This window comes from Otolemur garnettii, unplaced genomic scaffold (genome assembly GCF_000181295.1).
Source record: "Otolemur garnettii isolate 467f Iridium unplaced genomic scaffold, OtoGar3 scaffold00062, whole genome shotgun sequence".
Classification (NCBI taxonomy): domain Eukaryota; kingdom Metazoa; phylum Chordata; class Mammalia; order Primates; family Galagidae; genus Otolemur; species Otolemur garnettii.
In genome coordinates, this window is record NW_003852457.1 from 1,125,712 (window position 1) to 1,149,669 (window position 23,958).

Here is a 23,958-nt window from a genome sequence, read left to right on the forward strand (position 1 = left end):
TCCCTAGGACCTAGAAGCATGGCTGTTTTGAAATAAATATCAGGTCCTATTGTCAAAATGTGTGAAAAGCTTAAATTCACTTTTATTTATCAGTTATTTTTTACCACGTTTAAAAAAAATCTCTTTATAATTAAAAAAAAAACTTAAAGAGTTGTTGTGCATATTTGTAAAAACTTATTTTTTTCTTATTGTAAAAGTCATATCATAAAGAATTTAGAAAGTAAAGATAAGGTAGCACTTGTAGCTCTGCTTTTTTTTTTTCTTTTGGGACAGAACCTCAAGCTGTCGCCCTGGGTAGAGTGCCGTGGCATCACAGCTCACAGCAACCTGCAACTCCTGGGCTTAAGCGAGTCTCCTGCCTCAGCCTCCCAAGTAGCTGGGACCATAGGCACCAGCCACAACGCCCGGCTATTTTTTGGTTGCAGCCATCATTGTTGTTTGGCGGGCCCGGGCTGGATTTGAACCCGCCAGCTCAGGTGTATGTGGCTGGCTCCTTAGCTGCTTGAGTCATAGGTGCCCAGCCCAAATACTGCTATTTGAAGGGTATTATGCATCACCATCCATAGATGTGAGATCTGTTCCATTTGTCTATCTTCTTTAATCGTGCCAGTCTATATTTTGAATTTTCAGAGTTTATTCCTAAGTAATTTATTCTTTTTGATGCTATTGAGAATGGAATTATTTTCTTAATTTTATTTTGAGATGGTTCATTGTAAGTATGTAGAAATATAATTAATTTTTTTACTTCAACTTTGATAAACTCATTTGTTAGTTTTAACAGATTTTTAGTGAATTCTTTAGGATTTTCTATATGCAAAATTATGTCATCTAAATATGGAGATAGTTTTACTTTTTCCTTTCCAATTTGGGTGTTTTGTCTGATTCTTGGTTTTAGGTGGAAAGCAGTTAGGCTTTGCTATTAGCTGTAGGTTTTTGGTAAATGTCCTTTATCAGGTCAAGAACATTCCTTTCTATTCCCAGTTTGTTGAGTGGTTTTGTCGTTAAAGGTGTTGGGTTTGTCCAGTGCTTTTTCTGTATATCCTGAGGTGGTCATGTGGGCTTTGTCCTTTAGAGTACTCGTATATGGATCACACTCATTAGCTTTTCAGTTGTTGAACCTTACTGTCACAAGACAAGTCTCACCTGATCATGTTGTAGAATTCTTCATGTATCTTGCTAGATGCAGCTTGCTAATATTTTCTTGAGGATATTTGCATCTCCATTCGTGAGAGATACTAGTCTGTAGAACTTTTTGCTTTGGTATCTTTTTCTGGTCTTGTATGAGGGCAGCATTGGCCTCATAGAATGAATTGGTTAGTGTCCCTTCCTTTTATGTCTTTTGAAAGAGTTTGTGAAGATTTGGGGCTGACTTGTCTTTAAACGTTTGGTGGATTCACCACTAAAACCATGTGTACCTGGGCTTTTCTTTCTGGGAAAATCAGTTCCATTTCTTTCCTCATCATGGGTCTGTTCAGATTTTCCGTTTCTTGTTGGGTTGAGTTTGGTCGTGTGTGTCTTTGTAGGAAGTTGCCCGTCTCACCTGTGTCCTTATTCATTGTGTTCCCTCCTAAGCCTTTCCCCCCAATCAGGTGAGCTGCAGCATGGGCTCATTCAGCCCTGATTTTAGTAATTTGGGGTCTTATCTTTTTTTTTCTTGGTCATTTTATCAAGTTTGTTAGTCACTTTAAAGAACCAACTTTTAGTTCTGTTGATTTTTCTCTATTGTTTTTCAATTCTCTTGTTTTATTTATTTCTGCCCTAATCTTTATTCTCTCCTGCTTGCTTTGAATTCAGTTTGCTCTTTTTCTAGTTTTTTTTATGTTGTTGAGATCTTCGTTGTTCTTTAAAAAATAAAGGTATTTATAGTTATAAATTTCTCTCTAAGAACTGCTTTCACAGCACCTTATTTTTGGTACATTGCGTTTTTCATTGAGCTGAAAATACTTTCTAATTTCCTTGTGTTTCCTTCTTTGACTCACTGGTTATGTAGGTGTGTGGTGTTTAATTTCCAAGTATTTGTGAATTTCCCAAATTTCCATTGGCTGTTGACTTCTCATAGAATTCATCTGTGGTCAGAGAACATACTTCTATGATTCAGTTGATTTACATGCACTGAGACATGGTTGATGGCCCAGCATATCCTATAGTTCCATGAGCACATGCGCTGTCTGTTTGCTCAGTCCTCTGCAGGTGTCCACCGGGGCTCCTGTTGGTTAAGTCTTCTGTTTTTATTTTTGCTGTAGGAGTTTTGTTGTGTTTCCTTTGTCTTCTTTCAGTTTGCTTAAAAACCAAAGCTTCAATGTCCCTTCCTGGGTTAATTTGTCTTTAAGTCTTTTGATGATGTATCTCCAGTCTCATTCTAGGATTTCTATTTCCTTAGGGAGAAAAAATCATACCATTGTACTAGACTTGATTTTCTTTAGTAAGACTCTGGCAGTTGTCAATAAAGCCAAAGGATGGCTTGACTCTTATGTTGCTTTTGTCATGGTGCCCTGATGGTCCCTCTTAATTACTGTCCATGCTGCTGTGGTGGTACATTCCTAGGGCTTGGCAGTACCTGCCACAGAGACACAGACAGTGGGTGCTACGAGTGAACAAATGACTCATTCTGCTCTATGATCTTGGTCTATAATTTGTCTTCTCCATTTTCATTTCATTCTATATTCCTAATTGTATATATTTCAATGCTCTTGTTTATTCTGAAATACATCCTGTTTTTTGACCTGTTTCAGTAGACTTGTTTGTAATTTATTGAGTTTACCGGAATTCTAATTTTTTAACTGTTGATTTTGAAATTATTTAAAACTTAAAATTTTTATAAAAAGGTTTCAAGTTTCAAGAGTAGCACAAAAACCTCTAATATTCTGGTCACCCAGATCCATCAGTTTTTATAATCTGCTTTATCATTTGATCGGTTCTCCTTCTGCTTTGTTTTGCCTGTATGTGTGAGTTTCCGGTTTTTGCCTTGTATATAATCTGGCACATACTTGGAACTCAGTAACTGTTTCTTAAGTGAATGATTAAATTATTATTGTATTGAGACTTAAGAACCTTTGTGCTTGTGTCTTTCTCTACCTTTTCTCCCTACTTCTTTTTAACTATGCTGTTTCTTTTTCTTTCTTCCATTCTGGGCCTTAGTCTGCCTGTGGGATTGATTTTCCTGCCTGTTGTCTAGAGCCTGTGGGTCCTGATAACTCTTTGTTTTGCTAGTTCACAGTAATGTTACATGCGGACTGCAAAACTTTATAGATGTCAAGAAAGATCAAATCTGTTGTGCACTAGTATTTTTTGAAGCTTGTTATTCTTTCCTTGAGAAGCACTAAATCAGTCTGACCCACTGAGCTTTCTCGTCGTGAGCTATGCTCTTTTTACCTTCCCACGGATTGTATTGTTCTTGGTTACTCCATGTAGATTTTTTTCCTCTAGCCTTGGGATTGGAGTTAAGTTTATCAGCAAGGGGCTAGAGGTCTCTTTAATAGATGGAAGGGACATGTAGTTGCCCCTTCTTCATGGTTGGGGGTTCCCTGCAGTGCTTTGAACATGTGCTTCTTAGAAGAGAAGAGGTACCATATGAAGAAAGAAAAGCCCACCTCATTCTTACCCCCTGTTTTCTTTTCTCCAAGGGAAAAAAAGAGTAAAACTCCATAATGTAAATATAGGCGCAGTGCTCATAGCTCAGTGAGTAGGGCTTTGGCTACATACTCTGAAGCTGGCAGGTTCGAGCCTGGCCTGAGCCTGCTAAATAACAATGACAACTGCAACCAAAAAATAGCCAGGTGTTGTGGTGGACACCTGTAGTCCCAGCCACTCCGGAGGCTGAGGCAAGAGGATTGCTCAAGCCCAAGAGTTTGAGCTTGAGTTGGGGGGTTGCTCCTAAAGGTTGGGTTAGGGGGTCTTGCTCCAAGGGGGTTCTGGCTTGGCTATGAGCTGTGATGCCACAGCACTCTACTGAATGTGACAAAGTGAGACTCTGTCTCAAAAAAAAAATGTAAAGATAATTTGTTAAAGCTAATGAAATAAATCAAGGCCCTCTGTTATTTATCAAGTACTAATGTATGACACAAACAAATGTCTTGTAAGCATGAGCAACGCAAACACATAAACCAGGGCTGTACTCTGGTTAGGAACATAGGCCCAAGATGGTCTCCTACCCTGGACTCACCAGCTCTGTAATCTTGAGAACTAATAATACTTCCTCTTTAGGGTCACCTCACTTGCAGAAATGGGGACATGAAGGGAATTTCTCTCATGGAGTTGCTGTGAGTTGTAAATGAGAACATGAGTTTTTGGCAAGGGCCCAATTTTCCCTGAGTGGGAAAAATGCTGCTTTAGGTGTGATGGTGGTGTATAATGGTGACCCCGCACATCCTCACGCTCCAAGGGGGTTCTGACTTGGAGGTGGAATTCTCAGTCCAGTAAGCACCCCCGGGGTCTGTGACTGGGTCTGGTGGATTTGAATCTATTCTTTAAAAAGTACATATTTTGGATACTTTTTTCTAAGCATTCCCTTTTGTATTATTATTTATAGTTCTTACATCTCATTTCTTGCTGTGATTTTCACAAAATCTGCAGGAAACAAAATCCTAAACCACCTGCCTCTTCACAGTTCTCTGTTATCGTTCTTTCTTTCCTTACTGGAAGAGGATTCTGCATATGAAATTCTTTGTTCCTGTTTTCTTTGAGTTTCTGTCCGTGTTTGTTCATTGATCTCTATCCACTTATTTATTTCTTCTTTTTTTGTCTTATTCCAGAAAGCATTTGAGGCAGCTTACAGAATTGGAGAATAAAAAATAAGCAAGTTAGAAAGTTAGACCAAGATTAGAAAACCAGGATAAGAGAGATAAGCTTGCAGAGTGTTGGGGCAGCGTGAGGACTGTGTCCCTGCTGCCCATGTGTGCAGTCAGTATATGGACGGGCAGCAGATAGGGCCCCAGCCTCGCAGCAGGCACAAGGAAAACAGGATTGATGGAAGATGCCTACTGTCTGTAAGAGAAATAAGTGGCTAAGGAGAATCCCAGCTTTTCTTTTCTTTTCTTTTTTTTTGAGACAGAGTCTCCCTTTGTTACCTTTAGTAGAGTGCCGTGGCATCACAGCTCACAGCAACCTCAAATTCTTGGGCTTAAGTGATTTTGTTGCCTCAGCCTCTCAAGTAGCCGGGACTATAGGCACCCAGCCCACCACAACACCTAGCTATTTTTTGTTGTGGTTGTCATTGTTGTTTAGCTGGCCCAGGCCAGGTTCGAACCCACCAGTGCCCATGTATGTGGCTGGTGCCCTAACCACTGAGCTATGGGTACCTAGCCCCAGCTTTTCTTGCGATTGAAATTTAGGAGATTTGGCTCAGCATCCATAGCTCAGTGGCTAGGGCACTGGCCACATACACAAGGGCTGGCAGGTGCGAGCCTGGCCTGGGCCTGCTAAATAACAACAACAACAACAAAATAGCTGAGTGTGGCACCTGTAGTCCCAGCTACTTGGGAGGCTGAGGTGGGAGAATCGCTTCAGCCCATGTATGTGAGGCTGCTGTGAGCTGTGATGCCACAATGTTGTACTGAGGGTGACATAGTGAGACTATCTCAAACAAACCCACAAAAAAACAGAAATTTAAGAGATTTTTCTTTTAGTGTTCTATGAAATTAAAAAATATTTCAATTTACTTTTTTTCCTGCCAGTGTTCTGTTTATAACTGGTTATATTTTGTAAATGGCCGTTTCTTCAAAATTCTTCCCTGTTTGGGTCTGATGGCTAGGGAATTAAGTGGCTTTGCTTATTGACAAGAGTTGGTCAGAAATAGAAAATGATAGCCATGGAAAGGATGCTAGTGTTGATAAGCTATTTTTTAAAATGTTGTGCAGGTCAGGAAGTGCTTTTATAGTTTGTCCTCTTTGAGGCTGCAGCATGGTCTCTGGCGAGCCTTGAGAGCTCCACGCTGAGAGAATGTGCACTGGCTTTGCCATTGTCTTCAAGACAACTAAGCCCGTTATTATAAACACGTTATTTCTTATGTAATGCATTTCATGCTCTTTTAATAAAAAATTTCAACAGGGAGGAAAACTTATTCTGACTTAATTAACATTTAATACAATGCTTTGATGGTAGGACTATTATAGAAAGTATGTAAGCTGTGAAAACTAAACACTGCTTCATTATTTAAATTTCAGTAGGGCATATTTAAGTTTTATCTTATTTGTGCCCCTCTTTAACAAAGAAATAAGACAGAGAAAGCAAGAGATTATTTCTTTCCTTCCTCTTGGTTTGCAGGTGCCCTCACCACCAATGGCATAAATCCTGACACCAGTGCTGAAATTGGACGTGCTAAAAACTGTCTCAGCCCCGAAGACATAATTGACAAATATAAAGAGGCCATTTCTTATTACAGCAAGGTAATTTTATTGCTTTGTAAATTTTATATGTAAATGTATTGTAATCAGAAGTTCACATTTTACACAGTGTAATGCTAAGATAGCTCTTAATTATTTGTTTCTATAATTATTCATGTATTATTCTCTAATGCATGACACTGTATACACAGAAATGTTTTCCAATTCAAAACAATACATTTAATATCATAAATGTGGAAGAAGGGGAACAATGCTATTATAGCAACAGTAAGTATCTATTTTCTTGTCCTTTTGATGGTGCGCGTACTGCACTCCCATACTGTGTGGTGACAGTAAGGTTTCATTTGGCACGTTATGTGTTTGTCTACGTTATTAGATCTTCCTTGGGATGGTTTTTCATGACCTATATAGCATTCTGTCTTGTGGGTGCACTATTCTTTCTACTTAGGACATAAAACAATTGCAAATTTCAAATGCACTTACTAAAATCGTGAAAAAGAAAACTTAAGTTGTATAGAAGAGTGGCAATGAATAAAGAATGAAAGTCCTCCATCTTCTCTGCCCCTATTTCCTAAGGGTGGCAAGTACTAATAACTTAGCATATATCCTTCATGGCCTTTGTCTATGCCTATGAAATACACTCACATACACGCTTTATTTTAAAAAATGGGACTGTGCTATCTATGCTATTCTGCCTCTTGCTTTATTCAGTTAGCAATATATCAGAGATCATAGATGCTCTCCTACCTCAAGGCCTGCTTGATTCTTTCAAACGGTGGGGAGAGAGAGGGCTTCTCGGCTGTGGTGTGGTCGGTGTGGTCGTTTACTCTGCAGCGCATCTCATGGGACTCTCCTAAGTGGCACCTGGAGTAAGATGAAATGCCGGGTCTCTTAGAGTTCACAGCTTGCTGTGATTTACTTAATTATTCCCTTGTTGATAGATTCTTAGGGTTTCTCACTTTTTCACAGTTAGAAAAAAATGCTGTACTGAACAGTCTTTTTTTTTCTTTTTTTGAGACAGAGTCTCAAGCTGTCACCCTGGGTAGAATGCCATGGCATCACAGCTCACAGCAACCTCCAGCTCTTGGGGTCAAGCGAGTCTCTTGTCTCAGTTTTTTCTATTTTTAGTAGAGATGGAGTCTTGCTTTTGCTCAGGCTGGTCTTGAACTCCTGAACTCAAGCCATCCACCTGCCTCGGCCTTCCAGAGTACTAAACAGTCTTGTACCTATATTCTTGTATGAGTATTCCTTTAGGTTAGATACAGTATTTCTAGAAATTGAATTGCTGTATATGGCATTTACAAGGGTTCTGTTCAAGTTACTCTTAAAATTCCTTCTCTATTAGAGAATGAAAGACACAGAATTATTTAGTTAACCCATCTTTTATTACTGAGTATTATTCAGTATTGATTTTTCTTTTTCCAATGTTGTAAACAGTGCTCTCATAAATGTCCCTGTAGATAAATTTTTTTTTTTTTTTGAGACAGAGCCTCAAGCTATCGCCCTGGGTAGTGTGCCATGGCGTCACAGCTCACAGCAACCTCCAACTCCTGGGCTCAAGTGATTCTCTTGCCTCAGCCTCCCAAGTAGCTGGGACTACAGGTGCCCGCCACAAGTCCCGTCTATTTTTTGGTTGTAGTTGTCATTGTTTGGCAGGCAGGCCGAATTTGAACCAGGCAGCTCTAGTGTATATGGCTGGCGCCTTAGCCGCTTGAGCAATAGGCTCCAAGCTGATAAATATTTTTGGATTGATTTTTTTTTTTTAACGGAACAATTCTTAAAAGTGAACTTGAGTTAAAGAGTATACATTTTTTGGGGGGTCATATATTACTATATTGTTAATTTACTCTCCCACAAATGAACACTAGCTATTATCCTTTTAAATTATTTGCCAATATGAATGGAAGACATAATTTTTCATTGTTTTAGTTTGCATATACTTATTCCTTTGAGGTGAGGTCTCTCACTGTTGCCAGACTGGACTTGAACTCCTGCGCTCAAGGCATCCTCTCAGTGCAGCCTCCCAAATAGCTGGGACTGTAGGTGCACCACCATTTCTGGCTTAGTTTGCAGTAGATCACACCAGTGGGATGCTGCACGCTTCTTTTTAGCCGTTTGTATTTCTTTTATTAACTACTCATTTGTGGCCCTTGCACCCATTTAACTTAGGGAGCTTTTCTCATTGCATTGTGGTAGCTCTTTGTATATTGTGAATATTAACTTGTGTATCATAAACATTAGACTTTTTAAAATCTTATTTGCCTTTTAATTTTCTTTATGAGGTGTTTGCTTTTGGTTTGGTCACAATGTATTTTTAATGTAGTAGGCCCTTTCCTCGTGGGTTTTGTCTTTTAGTATTATTCTTAGAAATACCTTTTATTGTTTTCTGAGACAGAGGCTTGCTCTGCCACCTTGGGTAGAGTCCAGTGGGGTCATCATAGCTCATTGCAACCTCTAACTCCTGGGCTCAAGCAAACCTGCTGCCTCAGCCTCCCAGGTAGCTGGGACTACAGGTGTGTGCCATGACACCCAGCTAATTCCTCTATTTTTAGTAGAGATAGGGTCTCACTCTTGCTTAGGCTGGTCTTGAATTCTTGAGCTCAAGTGATCCTTCTGCCTTGGCCTCTAGGAGTGCTAGGATTATAGGCATGAGACACTGTGCCTGGCCTTAGAAATACTTTTGTAACAATAGAATAAAATTCTTTTTATATCTAAGTAAAATCAATACTAAACTGTTTTTATATCTAATAGAACTTTTTTATAACTAAAATGGGGATGAAGTTAAGTACCCATCATCTCATAGAGCTGTAGACAGGTATCCTGTATCTCAGATGCTGAGATAACATATACAAAATACTTGTCTACTGTTAGTATTTTTTAGTATTTGCATTGTTATTTATAATTTATTTTGTGTGTTTTATGACATCAAAATGCAGTTTTTTTTTTCCAGGTTACCTAATTGACTCACCAAAATTTATTGAATTCATATTTTTTCTTCAATTTGAATTCTTACCTATACTAAATGCTGTCTCTGTTTCTAAACTTTTTATTCCTTTCTGCTAATCTATCTTTTTTTAACTCCAGCACCATGGCATTTTATCTATTGTAGTTTACTTACTATCTAAAAGTATGACTCTTTTTCTTAAATTGTTTCCTCATTTAGTATTCTTGAGGAATAATAAAATAATTTGTTCAAGTTAAAAAAAATCAGATTGAAGTTTGATGCGGCTTGCAGTAGGTTTTAAATTATTTTTTAGAGAGAACTTTTCTATTTACATTATTGCTTTCCTCTATAAAATATGTTAATGTCTCTATAATTTTATATTGGATTTCTGATTTTGGGCTAAGGAAATGCTCTCTATTAGAAAAGATGAAATGGAGGTCTTAGGCATTCTTCTGAGATATTGGTGTTATTGTATTTTGAATTGGAAGGAACCTTAGTTCCTTCCAATGGCCTTCTGCCATTTAGTAGGTATAATGAAACTGAAGCCCCAGGGGATACCCAAGGGTTTTTGTTTTTTTGTCACTTTGTCACCCTGGGTAGAATGCGGTGGTATCATAGTCCTCAAACTCTTGGGCTCAAGTGATTCTCTTGCCTTTAGCATTTGGAGTACAGGACTACAGGAAACCTGTCACAATGTCCAGCAGGGGGGCTCTATTTTTAGAGGTGGGGGTCAAGCTGGTCTTGAACTCCTGAGCTAAAGCAATCCACCTGCCTCAGCCTCCCAGAGTGCTGGGGTTGCAGGCGTGAGCCTCGTGACTGGCCCTGGGTTGTGTGTCTTCATCAGAGTCATACAATGGCATGATTTGAACTGGAGTCTAAGTCTTAATCATCTTGTACACACAGATAGCAAGCCAGTGATTTGGGAGGGCAGAGGACCCTCCTCTCTTGGTTTCCATGTTTGGTAGAGGTCTTAGTGCTGACCTGCCATTAGTTTATGTCCATCGTGGCTTCTCCAGGGAAGGCTACTCTCTCCTAATCAACTGAATTTCTAATCAAGAATATGCTGTGGACCCATTCTCATTTCCCAGAGAGAGACTATTGGACATAAAACCCTGTGGTTGTACTTTGCCTTCTAGGACCCTCCATGTGGGGTGCTGTCTAGGGCTAGATGAGGTTAGCCTTGAATAAAGTGAGGGTAAAAATCTGTGGTGCTGAACCTTCTCTCATTTCCACTTTAGCTTTGGAGTCAGGCCGACTTGCATTCAAATCCTGCCTTCACCAGTTACTAATTTTGTGACTTTGAGCAAGTAACTGTACTTTTTGGGTCCAATTTTGTTTTTTTGTAAATAAGGATTATATTTATTTGGGGGTTACTGTTAGAATTGAATGAGATAATTCCCTTATTTATTCCTAAAATATTGATTATATGGTACTATGCTGGGCCCTTAGTAGATAGTTATAGGGACTGAGCAGTGAGAATGGAGGCCCAGTGCCTGCATCACAGAGCTGTGTACCAGGTAATGCCTGTAGAAGGCCAGGTGTGTCATAGATTTTTAGCAAATGGCTATTTTCCCCTAATCTCCAATTGAATGTGGGTGTCTTTCTACTAATACAGAATAATTTTTTATGATTTAATTTTAACTATCTTTGTAATAAAATTAAAATAAATTTAACTAAAATATATGTGGAAAAAACCCTGAGTTGACTTTTATTTTTTTTTTTTTGGAGACAGAGTCTCACTTTGTCACCCTTGGTAGAGTGCTGTGGTGTCAGAGTTCACAGCAATCTTCAACTCTTGGGCTCAAGTGATTCTCTTGCCTCAGTCTCCCGAGTAGCTGGGACTACTGGTGCCACAATGCCCAGCTATTTTTAGAGATGAGATCGCTCTAGCTCAGGCTGGTCTTAAACCTGTGAGCTTAGGCAATCCACCCGCCTTGGCCTCTCAAGCAAGTGCTAGGGGATCCAGGCATGAGCCACCACACTGGCCCTGGGTTGACTTTGTTTCTCACTTCAGTAGAAACTGTTTTAAGAGTTCTGAAGGAAAAATCATCATTTTCTTTCAATAGAATCAAATCCCTATGTTAGGTTTTTTGCCTTTTTTTTTTGGTGTGTGTGTTATTAAACGGTACATAAAAATTGATAAATTTCTGACTTCAATGTTGGCATTTAGGTAAGTATAGTTTCTTTTTCTGATTGTCTTTGATAAATTGTAATATGTCACAGGTTATGTGCATGTTACAAGTGTAGAAAAGGGGAAAGGATGAAGATTTGTGCCACCTCATGGATATATTTAGGAAGAAAGGTGACCAGTCACACCTGGGCTCCTTGGTTATGGGTGAATAGGCAGACTGCATCTTCTTGGGCACCTGTGCCAGGCCAGGTCTACGGTGGTCTCAGCAAATGCTTATTTTAGATTAAATGCATCAATTGTTATGTTTTAATGCCTTTACAAAAGAATATCAGTGTGTTATCTCTCCTAAACTTCAGAGTCTCTTTAGGTTAGTATACATGGACTTAATGTCTATAAACATATCCTTAATTTGAAGAAGTTTTTTTTAGTTATATCAATTGAAAATGATTCCAGCTGGGATAACTAGGAAAAAAGAGTGTTTGGAATAGAAATGAAAAATGTGGAAGAACAGTTAGCTTGGGGGATTTTGCAGCAGAGGCCTGGGAGAGAGGAGGGCCTAGGGTGGGGCTGGGACCGGAACCTGGCTTTATTCTCTGCTCTGAGTCTGGAGCCACCCAGTGTGGCTGGTGGTGGATCCTAGCTTGAAGTTAGGAGAATTGGGGGTGATGTTTGAGATATACCCCCCCAGTTTATTGAGTAGATAAATAAAGTTTTACAAAAGCTTTTCTGTTCCAAATGTCTTTGGTCTTTATCTCAGGAACCATAATAGGATCTGAGAAATAGGAACAAGCAACCTAGAGATGGGAAATCAGGAAGACTTTGAACATACAGGGAGCCAGAATTTTTCCAACTAAGTAAAATGCATTTACAAACTGTAGTAAAGCTAGCTGCAGGTGTGAGAAATTCTGAAAATGTTTAGAGTACTTTAAGGGATGATAAGCAGAAATGAATAGCAAAGTATCTGTTGATAATATTTTGAAATTTTGCAAAACAGCAAGCTGTTGTGATTGAGTTATTTGAATGAACACATATTTATGTGGGTTCAGTCAGTCTCATTTTTTGCCCCCCAAAATGATAGACTCTCAAAAACAAATTCTCATTTCTTGGGGTGGGATGGGTTATCAGAAGCCTTAAGCTGGGGAAATTGCTGTTGTGGAGTTGTTGAGTCCCAGTGGTGCAGCCTTCAGAAAATGACAGAAACATCTTCATACTTCTTCTTTGACTAAGGAACCTCCTTTGTATCCTACAGTATAAGAATGCTGGAGTGATTGAATTGGAAGCATGTGTCAAAGCAGTACGTGTCCTTGCAATTCAGAAGCGGAGCATGGAAGCCTCAGAATTTCTTCAGAATGCGGTTTACATTAATCTCCGACAGGTGAGATATTTAGCTAGTCTAACTTGGATCTTCGCAGATAGGAAAACAAAGACTCCAAGGTTAGGACACAAGAGTAGAAGGAAAACATAGGTCACTGAGATTTAGCAGATGCTTAGTGAGCAGGACATTGAGCGAAGAGTGGGGAAAGAGAGAGGAAGCAGGTACCTGCTTGAGCTGGCAGTTCTGCAGGAAAGGCAGACCTGGAGCGGTGGGGTGAGTGAGAAGCAGTGAAGGTGCTGCACCAGGGAGCAAGTCGGTGGCCCCAGATTTAACCTGGAGATTGGAGATGGCCAGATGAAGAGGAGGCGTGGGAAGGAACATTCAGGAAGAAGATGGCTTAGCATGAGTGTGTCTGAAACTGACAGGCAGATCCCTGGGACGGACCAAACGATGCAAGAGATGGGGATGGGGCAGAGGGGAAGAGAGTGGGAGGAAAGGACAAGTCCAAGCAGGAGGGCTTTACGGTTCAGCTGCAGAAGGTGGGGTTTCTTCTAAGAGTAGTGGATTTTATTTTATTTATTTATTTTTATTTAGCAGGCCCTGGCTGGGTTTGAACCCACCACCCCCTGTGCACAGGTCCAGTGCTTTAACCATTGAGCTATGGGCACTCAGCCCTTTTATTTTATTTTTTAAATTCAGATTAATATGGTGGTACAAGTGATTAGGTTACATTATTTATGTTTCTAAGGCAAAGTTCAAGTTGTAGTGGAGGCAGCTGAGCCCTTCATCCTGGGGTGTGCTGTGCACCCTCACAATGTGCCCATCAGGGGGCGTTTACCAACCCTCTTCCCTCCCCTCCTCTCCGCTTTCTCCTTTTCCTCCTCTCTCCTCCCCGCATTTGAATTCACTTGTGTTATTTTCTCTTATGGGCATGTAGTTGTGTTTTTATCAGATTCATTTCAGTGTTGAGTACAGTGTGTACCTCATTTCCATTCTTGTGATAAGGATGTGTTTCATTTCCATCCAGGTAAATATAAAAGATTTAAAGTCACCATAATTTTTATAGCTGAATAGTATTCCATGGTATACATAGAGTAGTGGATTTTAAAACAAAGGTCTTAATAGCAGAGGAACTATGTGATTAGATTTTTATGGAGTAGGTAGTTTGGAGGTTCTTGGGGAGTCCAGGCAGGTGGTACTGATGGCTTCCTCCAGAGGGGTGGGGCTGTCCATGGAAAAGTCAACCAACCCAAAACATGTTCAGGTCTCCACAGAAAGGATTGATGACTGGCCGTGTGAGAGGGTCAGAGGGCATCACAGCCAGTTCTGTTAGGTGGATGATGGCTGACCTTGATCAGAGAGGGGCAAGCTGCAGAAGAAGTTGGGAAGGGTGAGAAAGTCATCTTTGCACATAATGAAAAGACCGAGCTGTGTGGGGCTTGGCCTTAGGTGAGAGGGTGGAGCGTGGAGGAGAGGAGGGAGAGACGTCAAAATCATTTTCCACTTTGAACATAAAGTAGGACTAAACATACAAAAATTATACTATTAAGATGCTCATGTCTCCTTCATCTAGATGGAGGACGTTGACATCTATACTGTTGACGTTTTGCCGTATCTGCTGTAGAGATTTTTTTCTTTTCTTTTTTTTTTTTAGCAACAGAGTCTCACTTTGTTGCCCTTGGTAGAGTGCGTGGCATCACAGCTCACAGCAATCTCCAACTCCTGGGCTCCAGCGAGTCTCCTGCCTCAGCCTCCTAAGTAGCTGGGACTACTGGCGCCCGCCACAACACCCGGCTATTTTTTGGTTGCAGCCGTCATTGTTGTTTGGCGGGCCCAGGCTGGATTCGAACCTGCCACCATAGGTGTATGTGGCTGGCGCCTTAGCTGCTTGAGCCACAGGTGCCGAGCCGGGCTTAAGTGATTCTTTTGCCTCAGCCTCCAGAGCAGCTGGGAGTAGAGGCACCCATCACAATGCTTGGCTATTTTTTGTTGCAGTTTGGCCGGGTCTGGGTTTGAACCTGTTACCCTCAGTATATGGGGCCAGTGCCCTACTCATTAAGCCACAGGCGCCGCCCCAACTGTAGAGATTTTTAATTTTTTCAACAGAAAATAACTTAAATAGAAACAAAATAAGAGAGTTAACTCCCATCTTAGAGTTGGTAAGTATGATTCCTGGCCATACTTTGATACTTTATATTTTCATAGTCATGGTCTATAAAAAGAGACATGTTCTAGCATCACGGTCAGATGCAGAGTGCTGGGGTTGGGGTTCTGGCTCCACTCTCTTTGGCAGGATATTTAAGCTCTCTGTGCTTTAGTTCTCTCCTTTCAAAATGAGTTCATAGCATCTCAGCTAATTTCCAGGACTGGACATTGGGTGCGAGGCTGGCCAAGCAATGTCAGGATGTCAGCCTATAGCCAGCACCTAAGGGGAGACACAACCAGAAGAAAGCCAAAAACAACCAAACAACAATTCCCACAATGTTTTAGACCCTTTAGTATAAGGGAAACAATGCCTCAGAGCTGGGGAACATATTTGTATCGCTGGTCCAGTGTGTCATGAGAAAATAGCTAAGAAGAGGTGCGTCTCTTGGTTTGTTTTTTTCTTCAGATTAGGTTCACTGTTTGCATTTGTTAGATGAAGTTGCGGTTGTAGTTGTGCCCCTTACCCAGGAAGTGTGCCCTGTACCCTTACGTTGTGCTCATTAGGTGGGAGCACACCAGTCCCCCTCACTCCTCCCCTCTCCCCCATCCCTCTTCCTCTCTCCCCTCTCCCTCCTCTTAACTGAATTGAATTGAGGCTTTCTCTTGTGTGTATTAGTTTGTCTCTGGCTTTGTATTAGTATCGAGTACATTGGATACTTGCATTTCCATCTTGTGATCCTTTACTAAGAAGAATGTGTTTCAACTCCATTCTTTTGGCTTATGTTGATGTTTCCAGTAAAGATGAGGAGAAAGAGCAGAAACCTGGCGTGTCACAGTGGAAGCTTCAGTTATGTGCCCAAAGTGAGACAGTCAGTCCCTTGTGATGCAGGGGAACAGCGATGTCTGGATTGCATTTATCATTTAACATGGTGTTGGGGTGACCTTCTGGGCCTGAGCACTGTGAGAGACTGTAAATTCACAGGATGGTGAGGTGTAGTCTAAACGTCCGGTGCTGCTGACAGACCTTCAGGACTTCTCCGGAGGGCCCTGCTGAGGGTGTGAGGCAAGGCTTTCCAGAGAGTGGCCTGAAGAGCCTCTGGGCAGAGGGGCTGGGGGATAAATGTGTGGTTGGGGCTGAGCACTGAGTGGGAAATAATTCAGGGCCAGAGTACTTTTGTTTGTGAGGGACATTGGGGGAAAAGATACTTCAGAGGCAGGTTGAGTCAGATCCTGTTGAAGATCCTGTATAAAAGTAAAGGATGTATGGAGCATATTTGCAAGGGTACAATCAAACCTGTCAAGCATAGAACATAAATGTCTTAACACAATAATTAGGTAAATGAGGCGAAAGCTATGCTGATTGGTTTGATGTAACCACGTCAGATTGTATAAAAAAATCAACACGTTGTGCCCCACATATGCATAAGTGTATTCATGATCTATGTGTATATGGCTTAAGAAAAAAGTAAAAGTAAGGGATGATGGACTTGTCGGGTAGGCAGGAGAGATTCGTGGACCCCAGCTGGGGGGCAGTCCTGTGGGCTTGGCTTTGAAGACCACTTCTGCTCCTCGTTAGCTGCGTAACCCTGGGCAGACTCACTCAGAGTGCCTGACTCTAGTGTTATCATCTGTGAACTAGTGCAGTGATGAACTCCTGCTGATTAGATGGCCTGGTTAGATCAGATACTTCACGTCCTGCACCGATTCAGCACCCGTCCCATGGGTGACTACGACGGGCAAGAACTATGATCAGGTTGTAGAGCTTAGAGAGACACCTTGTGACAGGACAGAAAAAGGATTGTGCTTTTCAAACAGATCCTTAAAGGCCTAAAGCTACAGAATTATAGTCTGGCTGGCAGCTGGTACCCGAGGAATTTGAGACTTACTCGATCTTAATGGCTAGAGTTTCCTTTGAAAATTAAGGTCGAAAATTTGGGCTTGCCACAAGCTGTTTTCACAGGTGGGTGTATAAATACATGTATTTTATAAAATAAAATGTATTCATTAAAAATGTGTGGGAATTTGTTGTTGTTTGCTGCAGCCCTTCCTTTTCTGTTCTCTCAGTCTTCCCCTGGACCACTAGAGGTCAGCAAAGACACACGGGAAGGGGTTCAAGACACAGTGGACTCCTGCCACTGGGCGGCGGGGACAGGGTGGACGTGTTTACTTGGCCTTCTGAGTTTTCCCCAACAGGATCCTTTGCTTTCTTTGACTCATCTCCATGTTTGTTTGCCAGATGAGCAGGCGGCAAAATAATGAGTTCTGGGGGGATTTTATTATAACAATAAAAAAGAAGGGCCTGTAGTTCTTCTGAAATAGAACCAGCTTTTGGTTCTTGATCAAGTATATTCTATTGTAGAAGTGATGTGTTATGTCTATTCCTGGAAATGATTCTGGCTGATATGGAAATTTTGAAAGGAGCTGAGATATTATTATTGTAGGTTCCTTCTGCTTCAGGAATCCCTGTGCACCCATAAAAACTGATAAATAATACATTTGGATTTAGTGGTGTTGGAAAGTGGTGTTCTTCACTTTACAGAATTCAGTGCAGGATCCCCCTCTTTGTGTTCAGGGACACAGACTGAACTGCCTTTCTCTTGTTGTTTTGGTGTGTAGTTTATAATAATTACCTAGCTATGGTAACTGACAAATGGCAGCACGCATTTCATTATGAATGTGTGTGTTTGACTTGTAGATTTTACAAGCAAATGATAAGAGAGAGGTGAGGGGGAAGGAATAAGGACTGTGGCACCCCAGATTGAGGTTTAAGTCGCCATTTCTGCCCTGTGTGAGTTGGTATGGTTGTAACCCCTATAGCCTGTTTCCAGATCTGTAAAATGGCAATGAGCTGTTTTGTCAGTGGTATAATAATGTATATAAAGTGCTTGACATACACAAAGTGTTCAGAAGATGTGTCTGCCTCACTGGTAATATATCAAAGGAGTAAAAGTTGTGAATTTGAGTTATTTCCTTTAATCCTTATAATTCCGTGTTCCAACTGCAGTCATTCTTATTTACAGAGGAGAAACTCCAGGCTAAAGAAAGGATATGTGGGCTGGGTGTGGTGGCTCACACCTGTATTATCAGCACTATGAGAGGCCAAGGCAGATGGATTGCTTGAGTTCAGGAGTTTGAGACCAGTCTGAGCAAGAGCAAGACCCCATCTCTACTAAAAATAGAAAAATACAGCCAGGGGTTGTAGCAGGTACCTGTAGTCCCAGCTACTCAGGAGGCTGAGGCAGGAGGATTGTTTGAACTCAGGAGTTTGAGGTTGTTGTGAGCTGTGATGATATCATGGCACTGTGGCCTGGGTCCCTGGGCAAAAAAAAAAAAAGTAAGGTTGTGTAACTTGTCCAAAGTCAGCACATAATTTCAGAGGGGAAAGGACTTCTGGGAAGTGTGCTTGATTTCTCTTCCCTTCACTCATGTCTTCCACTCTGGAGACCAGGCATGAGGCATGTGTCAGGCCACCTACTAGCTCTTGAATGTTTGGTGGGCAGCAAAACAGACATGGTCCTGCACTGAATGAGCTCAGGTCTAGAGGGAAATAGGCACTAAACAGATAAGCAAATTTCAATTACAAATTTTTTTTTTTTTTTTGAGACAGAGCCTCAAGCTATCTCCCTGGGTAGAGTGCCATGGCATCACAGCTCACAGCAACCTCCAACTCCTGGGCTCAAGCGAGTCTCCTGCCTCAGCCTGCCAATTAGCTGGGACTACAGGCGCCCGCTACAACACCCGGCCATTTTTTTGGTTGCGGCCATCATTGTTGTTTGGCGGGCCCGGGCTGGGGATTCGAACCCGCCACCTTAGGTGTATGTGGCTGGCGCCTTAGCCGCTTGAGCCACAGGTGCCAAGCCAATTACAAATTTTATTAATCCTACAAAGGAAAAGAACATGCCCTGCCATGTAGACCTGGGGAATTTTTAGAGTTGTGGCTGTTCAGGTGGTATTAATCTCAGTAAAGTAAGTTCTGTTGCCACACAAAGAAGATGAAAAGGCAAAGCCTCTCCACCAAATAAGATGAAACTTATGGAGGATACTGTTAGACAAGCAGTCGGCTCCTTGTAGACATTTCACTAGATGCTTTGTACAAAGATATTGGGATGTTATCATTGTGACAACTTTGCTAAGTATTTTATCATGCCCAGTTTTAGATATGAGAAGTTGTGGACAGGGGAGTTTGCTGGATACTGATCATTATCTTGTAAATACCATCGTTGGTGTTTAAACCTAGTTTGTTTTGGTTCTAAAATCCAAGCTTTATGAACTGAATCATATAGTTTCCCTCAAACAGTCCAAACTATTGAAATTAATTTTCTTAATTCTTAGAAGAAACTGGCAATTGATAGTAAGAGAGAGTGCTAGTAAGGAATTTTTGTAAAACCTATAAGAGACAATCTGACCATGTCAGAGTCAAGAACACACTCTAGGATCATGTACTGATATACTCAAGCCAATACCCTTTGCCTCCTACAAACCTAATGTTCAGGAATGATTCTGAGCCATTTGAGTATACTTTGGCTTGTGATGCTATTGACTAAGACTTGCAACCTTTTTGTCCCTGGTTAATTTTCTCTTCAAAGTCATTCAACTTTTATGCAGGCTACTTGTTCAGATGTAAGAATAGCCTCTTTACAATTTTTGATGCATTTCCTTAATGAAGCTGTTGCTAAGGAAACTCAGCCAAACCCTGGTAGACATTCACATAATAATTGCAACTTCAGAACTTTGTGTCAATTTAAGCTCAAAATCAGAGGGATAGGGAAATTCAGGAAGGCTTTTTAACATAGGAGGGTGAAAGTACTAAGAAAGCAGCTTTGCTAAGGTTGAAACCGTTGAGTCTTGCCGGCAGGGTGCCTGGCTTTTAGGGATGGTTAGTGGGGGATTTATGGTTCTCACAAAGCTGCTGCTGGACAGTGAAGGAGGACAGTCAAGTTTCTTACTGGAGATGGAGAGGAAAGAGAAGGTACTGAGATGTCTCTGGAATACGGCATGCTGCCTTGTCCTTAGGAGAGAGGAGTTTTGTGGGGAACAGGCATGTAAAGAAATCTCTTAAGCAAGGCGAAGCTGCAGAGGAGTGAGCAGAGGGCCTGGGATGCCGGCTGGTCTTTTTTTTTTATTTCAACTTTATTACTTTGAAGGTTTTTTTTTTAATTTTTTTTTTTTTTATTACTTCTTCCTCCTGTAGTGTTTTCTTGCCCCCCATGGAGCTGGAGTCACAAGGTCCGGCTGTCTCGTTGTCCTGTTGTTGTTGTAGAGACGGGGTCTCACTCTGGCTCATTTGGCTCAGGGGGGTCTTGGCTGGTCTCGAACCTCTGAGCACAGGTGATCCACCCGCCTCGGCCTCCCATAGTGCTGGGACTACAGGCGTGAGCCACCACGCCCGGCCCCGGCTGGTCTTTAGGGAAGGCACGGCCTGCGAAGATGTGGGAGTCTTTGACCTGATCCTTAGGTTAGGTTTCAGATCTCCATTTGAAGCCCAAAAAAGTGATGGAAGAGGGAAGGGGCTAATGGGAAAAGCCAGAGACTGGAGAACGACCCATATGCGTGTGATGCAGTGTCATATGTAACCCAGGGAAGTTATTTGAGAATGACGCTCAGCAATAAGAATGAGGCTTCAGAATTCCCCACGGGGGGGGGGGGCGGCGGGGGGGGGCCATGGCAGCAATTGGCGCAGTTACCTATTCCATGGCACTGTGAACCTTGTATCATATTATATTTTTCTTTTTGTTTTAGCTTTTGGGAAGCTTAGAGCTGAATCTGTGATCTACTCTTAATAATTATGCCTACTCCATGGCACATTTTTGTGATTTGACCTTCCCTGTATTTTATTTTGCTATAATTCTCATTTTCTCTTCCCCCTCTTTTTTATCTTTTTTTGTTAAGTTGTATGTGTTTTAAAAATTGATTAAAGATCCTTTTTAAGAATGAGGCAGAATGTAAATAAATGCATAAACAGAGCATATCACAGACACTCATTGCTTTTAGAAATTCTAAACTGTTTACCTTAGGGGCTACCTTAAAGCTGAGATGAATATTAAAGTGATACATTTTTAATAGGAAAGTTTGGTAATGTATGCAGATTCTAGAGCAGGGATTGTGTCTGAGTCATTTTTATAGTCACCATGCCAAGCACAATGCTTGTCATAGATGAGGCATTTATTAATGTTTGTTGGGTGAATTAAACAGAGGCAGCTATGACGCAGCTTCCTCCTGTGATTCTTGCCAGCACTGGCAGCTCTCCTTTGAGCAGCAGTGACAGCAGTGGATATACAAGGCCCTGTACGAAGAGCTTGATACTCATTTCTGCATTTAGTCCTTAAAACCCTCTGTGAGAGGTTATTTTTGTTGTTTTATAATTTATAACATTAAAAAAATTATTTTACTTATTTATTAATTTTTTAATTAAATGATAGCTGTGTACATTAATGCAATTCTGGGGTACAGTGTGGTGTTTTCACATACAATTTGAAATATTTTCGTCAAACTGGTTAACATAGCCTTCATGTCATTTTCTTAGTTATTGTGTTAAGACGTTCATAATCTACTCTTAGAAAGATTCACTTGTACCCTTGTAAGATAAACCATAGAAGTGATCCCTCCAATCCCCCTCCCTCCTCCCATTACCTCTACCACTCTCCCTCCCCCCTCCTCATATTCTTAGGCTGTTATTAGGTTATAGATTTCACATGAAAGCTATAAATTAATTTCATAATGGGGCTGTGTACATTGGATACTTTTTCTTCCATTCCTGTGATACTTTGCTAAGAAGAACACTTTCCAGCTCCATCCATGTGAACATGAAGGATGTAAAGTCTCCATCTTTCTTTATGGCTGCATAGTAGTCCATGGTGTTTTTATTTAGAAAGACTCCAAACCTTCAGAAAAGTTGTACGAGTAATACAATGAACACTTGCACTCCCTTCACCTGAAAGGACAGCGTTTGTGTTGGAATTATTCATTGAGCATAAGGTTTTTAAGGCTTATTCCTGTGGTAGCAGGAATCAGTATCACATTCTTTCTTATGGCCGGATAAGGTTCCATCATGTGGATGTGCTGTGCTTTATGGATCTGTTCATTGATTGGTGTACATTGGGTTGTTCCATCTTTTAGCTAATAAGAACCATGCTTCTGTGAACATTTATGTACAAGTTTTGTAGGAACACAGGTGTTCCACGTTCTTAGTATAAACTTGGGAGTGGAATTGCTGGGTCATATGATAACGGATGTTTAACTTTTAGAGAAGTGTCAAACTATTTTCCAGTGCAGCTGTGTCATTTTACATTTCCTCCAGCAACATGGATGGATTCCCGTTGTTTCGCACCCTCACCAACACTTACCATTGTCCATCTTTGGATTCTAGCTGTCCTGATGGGTTTGAAGCAGTATCTTGTTTTGGTTTTGATTTCCATTTCCCTGATGGCTGGTGATGCTGAGCATTTTTTCATGTGCTTACTGGCCATTTGTCTATCCAAACTTTTTGCCAATTTTTAAATTGGGTTTTATTTTATTTTTGTTCAGTTGTAAGAGTTAATTGTATATTCTGGATACTAAATCCTTATCAGATATACGCTTTGCAAAATTTTCCTTCCATTCTGGTGTTTCATTTTACTTTATTTATTTATTTTTTGAGACGGAGTCTCACTATGTCATCCTCAGTAGAGTGCCATGGCGTCACAGCTCACAGCACCTCCAAGTCTTGGGCTTAAGTGAGTCTCTTGCCTCAGCCTCCCAAGTAGCTGAGACTACAGTCGCCCACCATAATGCCTGGCTGCTTTTTTTGGTTGTAGTTGTCATTGTGTAGCAGGTGCAGGCCCGGCTCGAGCCCGCCAGCCTCAGTGTATGTGGCCGGCGCCCTGCCCACTGAGCTCCAGGCACTGCCATCATTTTGCTTTTTTGATGGTGTCCTTGGTTGCACAAAAGTTTTTAATTTCAATGAAGTATAATTTCTCTGTTTTTTCTTTCATCACATGTGCTTTGGTATTATATACAAGAAACCATTGCTAGCTCGAGGTGGAAGATTTACTATGTTTTCTTTTACGAGTTTAGAGGTTTCACTTTCTGTTTAGGTCTAGATCCATTCTTCAACTTAAGTTTTGCTTATCATGGGAGATGGGGGTCCAGCCTAATTCTTTTGCGTGTAGATAGCTAGTTGTCCCAGCACCATTTGGGGAGGAGACTCCTCTTTCCCGATCAAATGGTCTTCTCATCCTTGTAAAAAATTAGCTGACTATAATATAAATTTAAAACAAATTTTAATTTTGACCTCCCATTTGTTCCTGCAATTCCATTACTAGGCATTTACCCAGAAGGAAAAAAAAAATCCTTTTAGCAGAAGGATATTTGCACTAGACTGTTTATCACAGCTCAATTTACAATCACCAAAAATGTTGAAACAACCTAAATGCCCACCAACCCAGGAATGGATTAACAAGCTGGGGTATATGTACACCATGGAATACTATTCAGGCATTAAAAAGCTAGAGATGTTACAGCTTTTGTATCAACCTGGATGGAGGTAGAACCCATTCTTCTTAGTAAAGCATCACAAGAATGGAGAAGCAAGAATCCAATATACTTGATTCCAATATGAAGGCAGTAGATGAGCTAATACAAGAAGGGGTAGGGGAATGAGGGAGTGGGGAGAGGGAGGAGGGAGGGAGTTACGGGGGGTCATGGTGTATGGAACACCTCCTGGGGGTGGGACACGAGTATAAGAGGGACTTTATCTAACAAATGCAATCAGTGTAACCTAATTCCTTATACCCTCAATGACTCCTAAACAATAATAAAAAAATTCTGAATTCTGTTTCAGTGGCATAGGTATACTTCACGTATCTGTGCTTATGCTAGTACCATACTATCTTGATTACTGTAGCTTGGAAGTAAGTTTTGAAGTTGGGAAATGTGTCTCTTCCAACTTAGTTTTTTTTCCATACTGTTCTGGCTGTTCTGGGTTCCTTGCACTTTCACATGAGTTTGAGGATCAGCTTGTCAATTTTTCTAAGGGAACCAACTGGGATTATATTGACTCTATAGATAAATTTGGGGAGTTTTGCCATCTTTTTTTTTTTTTTTT

The 23,958-nt window shown here is 41.0% G+C and overlaps 1 protein-coding gene across 1 annotated transcript in view; it reads left to right on the plus strand.

Moving 5' to 3' along the window:
* Positions 1-23,958, plus strand: part of TRAPPC9 (trafficking protein particle complex 9) — a 727,753-nt gene that overhangs the window by 42,107 nt on the left and 661,688 nt on the right. The window contains exons 6-7 of the mRNA XM_003792853.3: positions 6,262-6,383; positions 12,666-12,791. Of these exons, the coding sequence (XP_003792901.2) occupies positions 6,262-6,383; positions 12,666-12,791 (248 nt within the window). The remainder of the gene's footprint in view (positions 1-6,261; positions 6,384-12,665; positions 12,792-23,958) is intronic.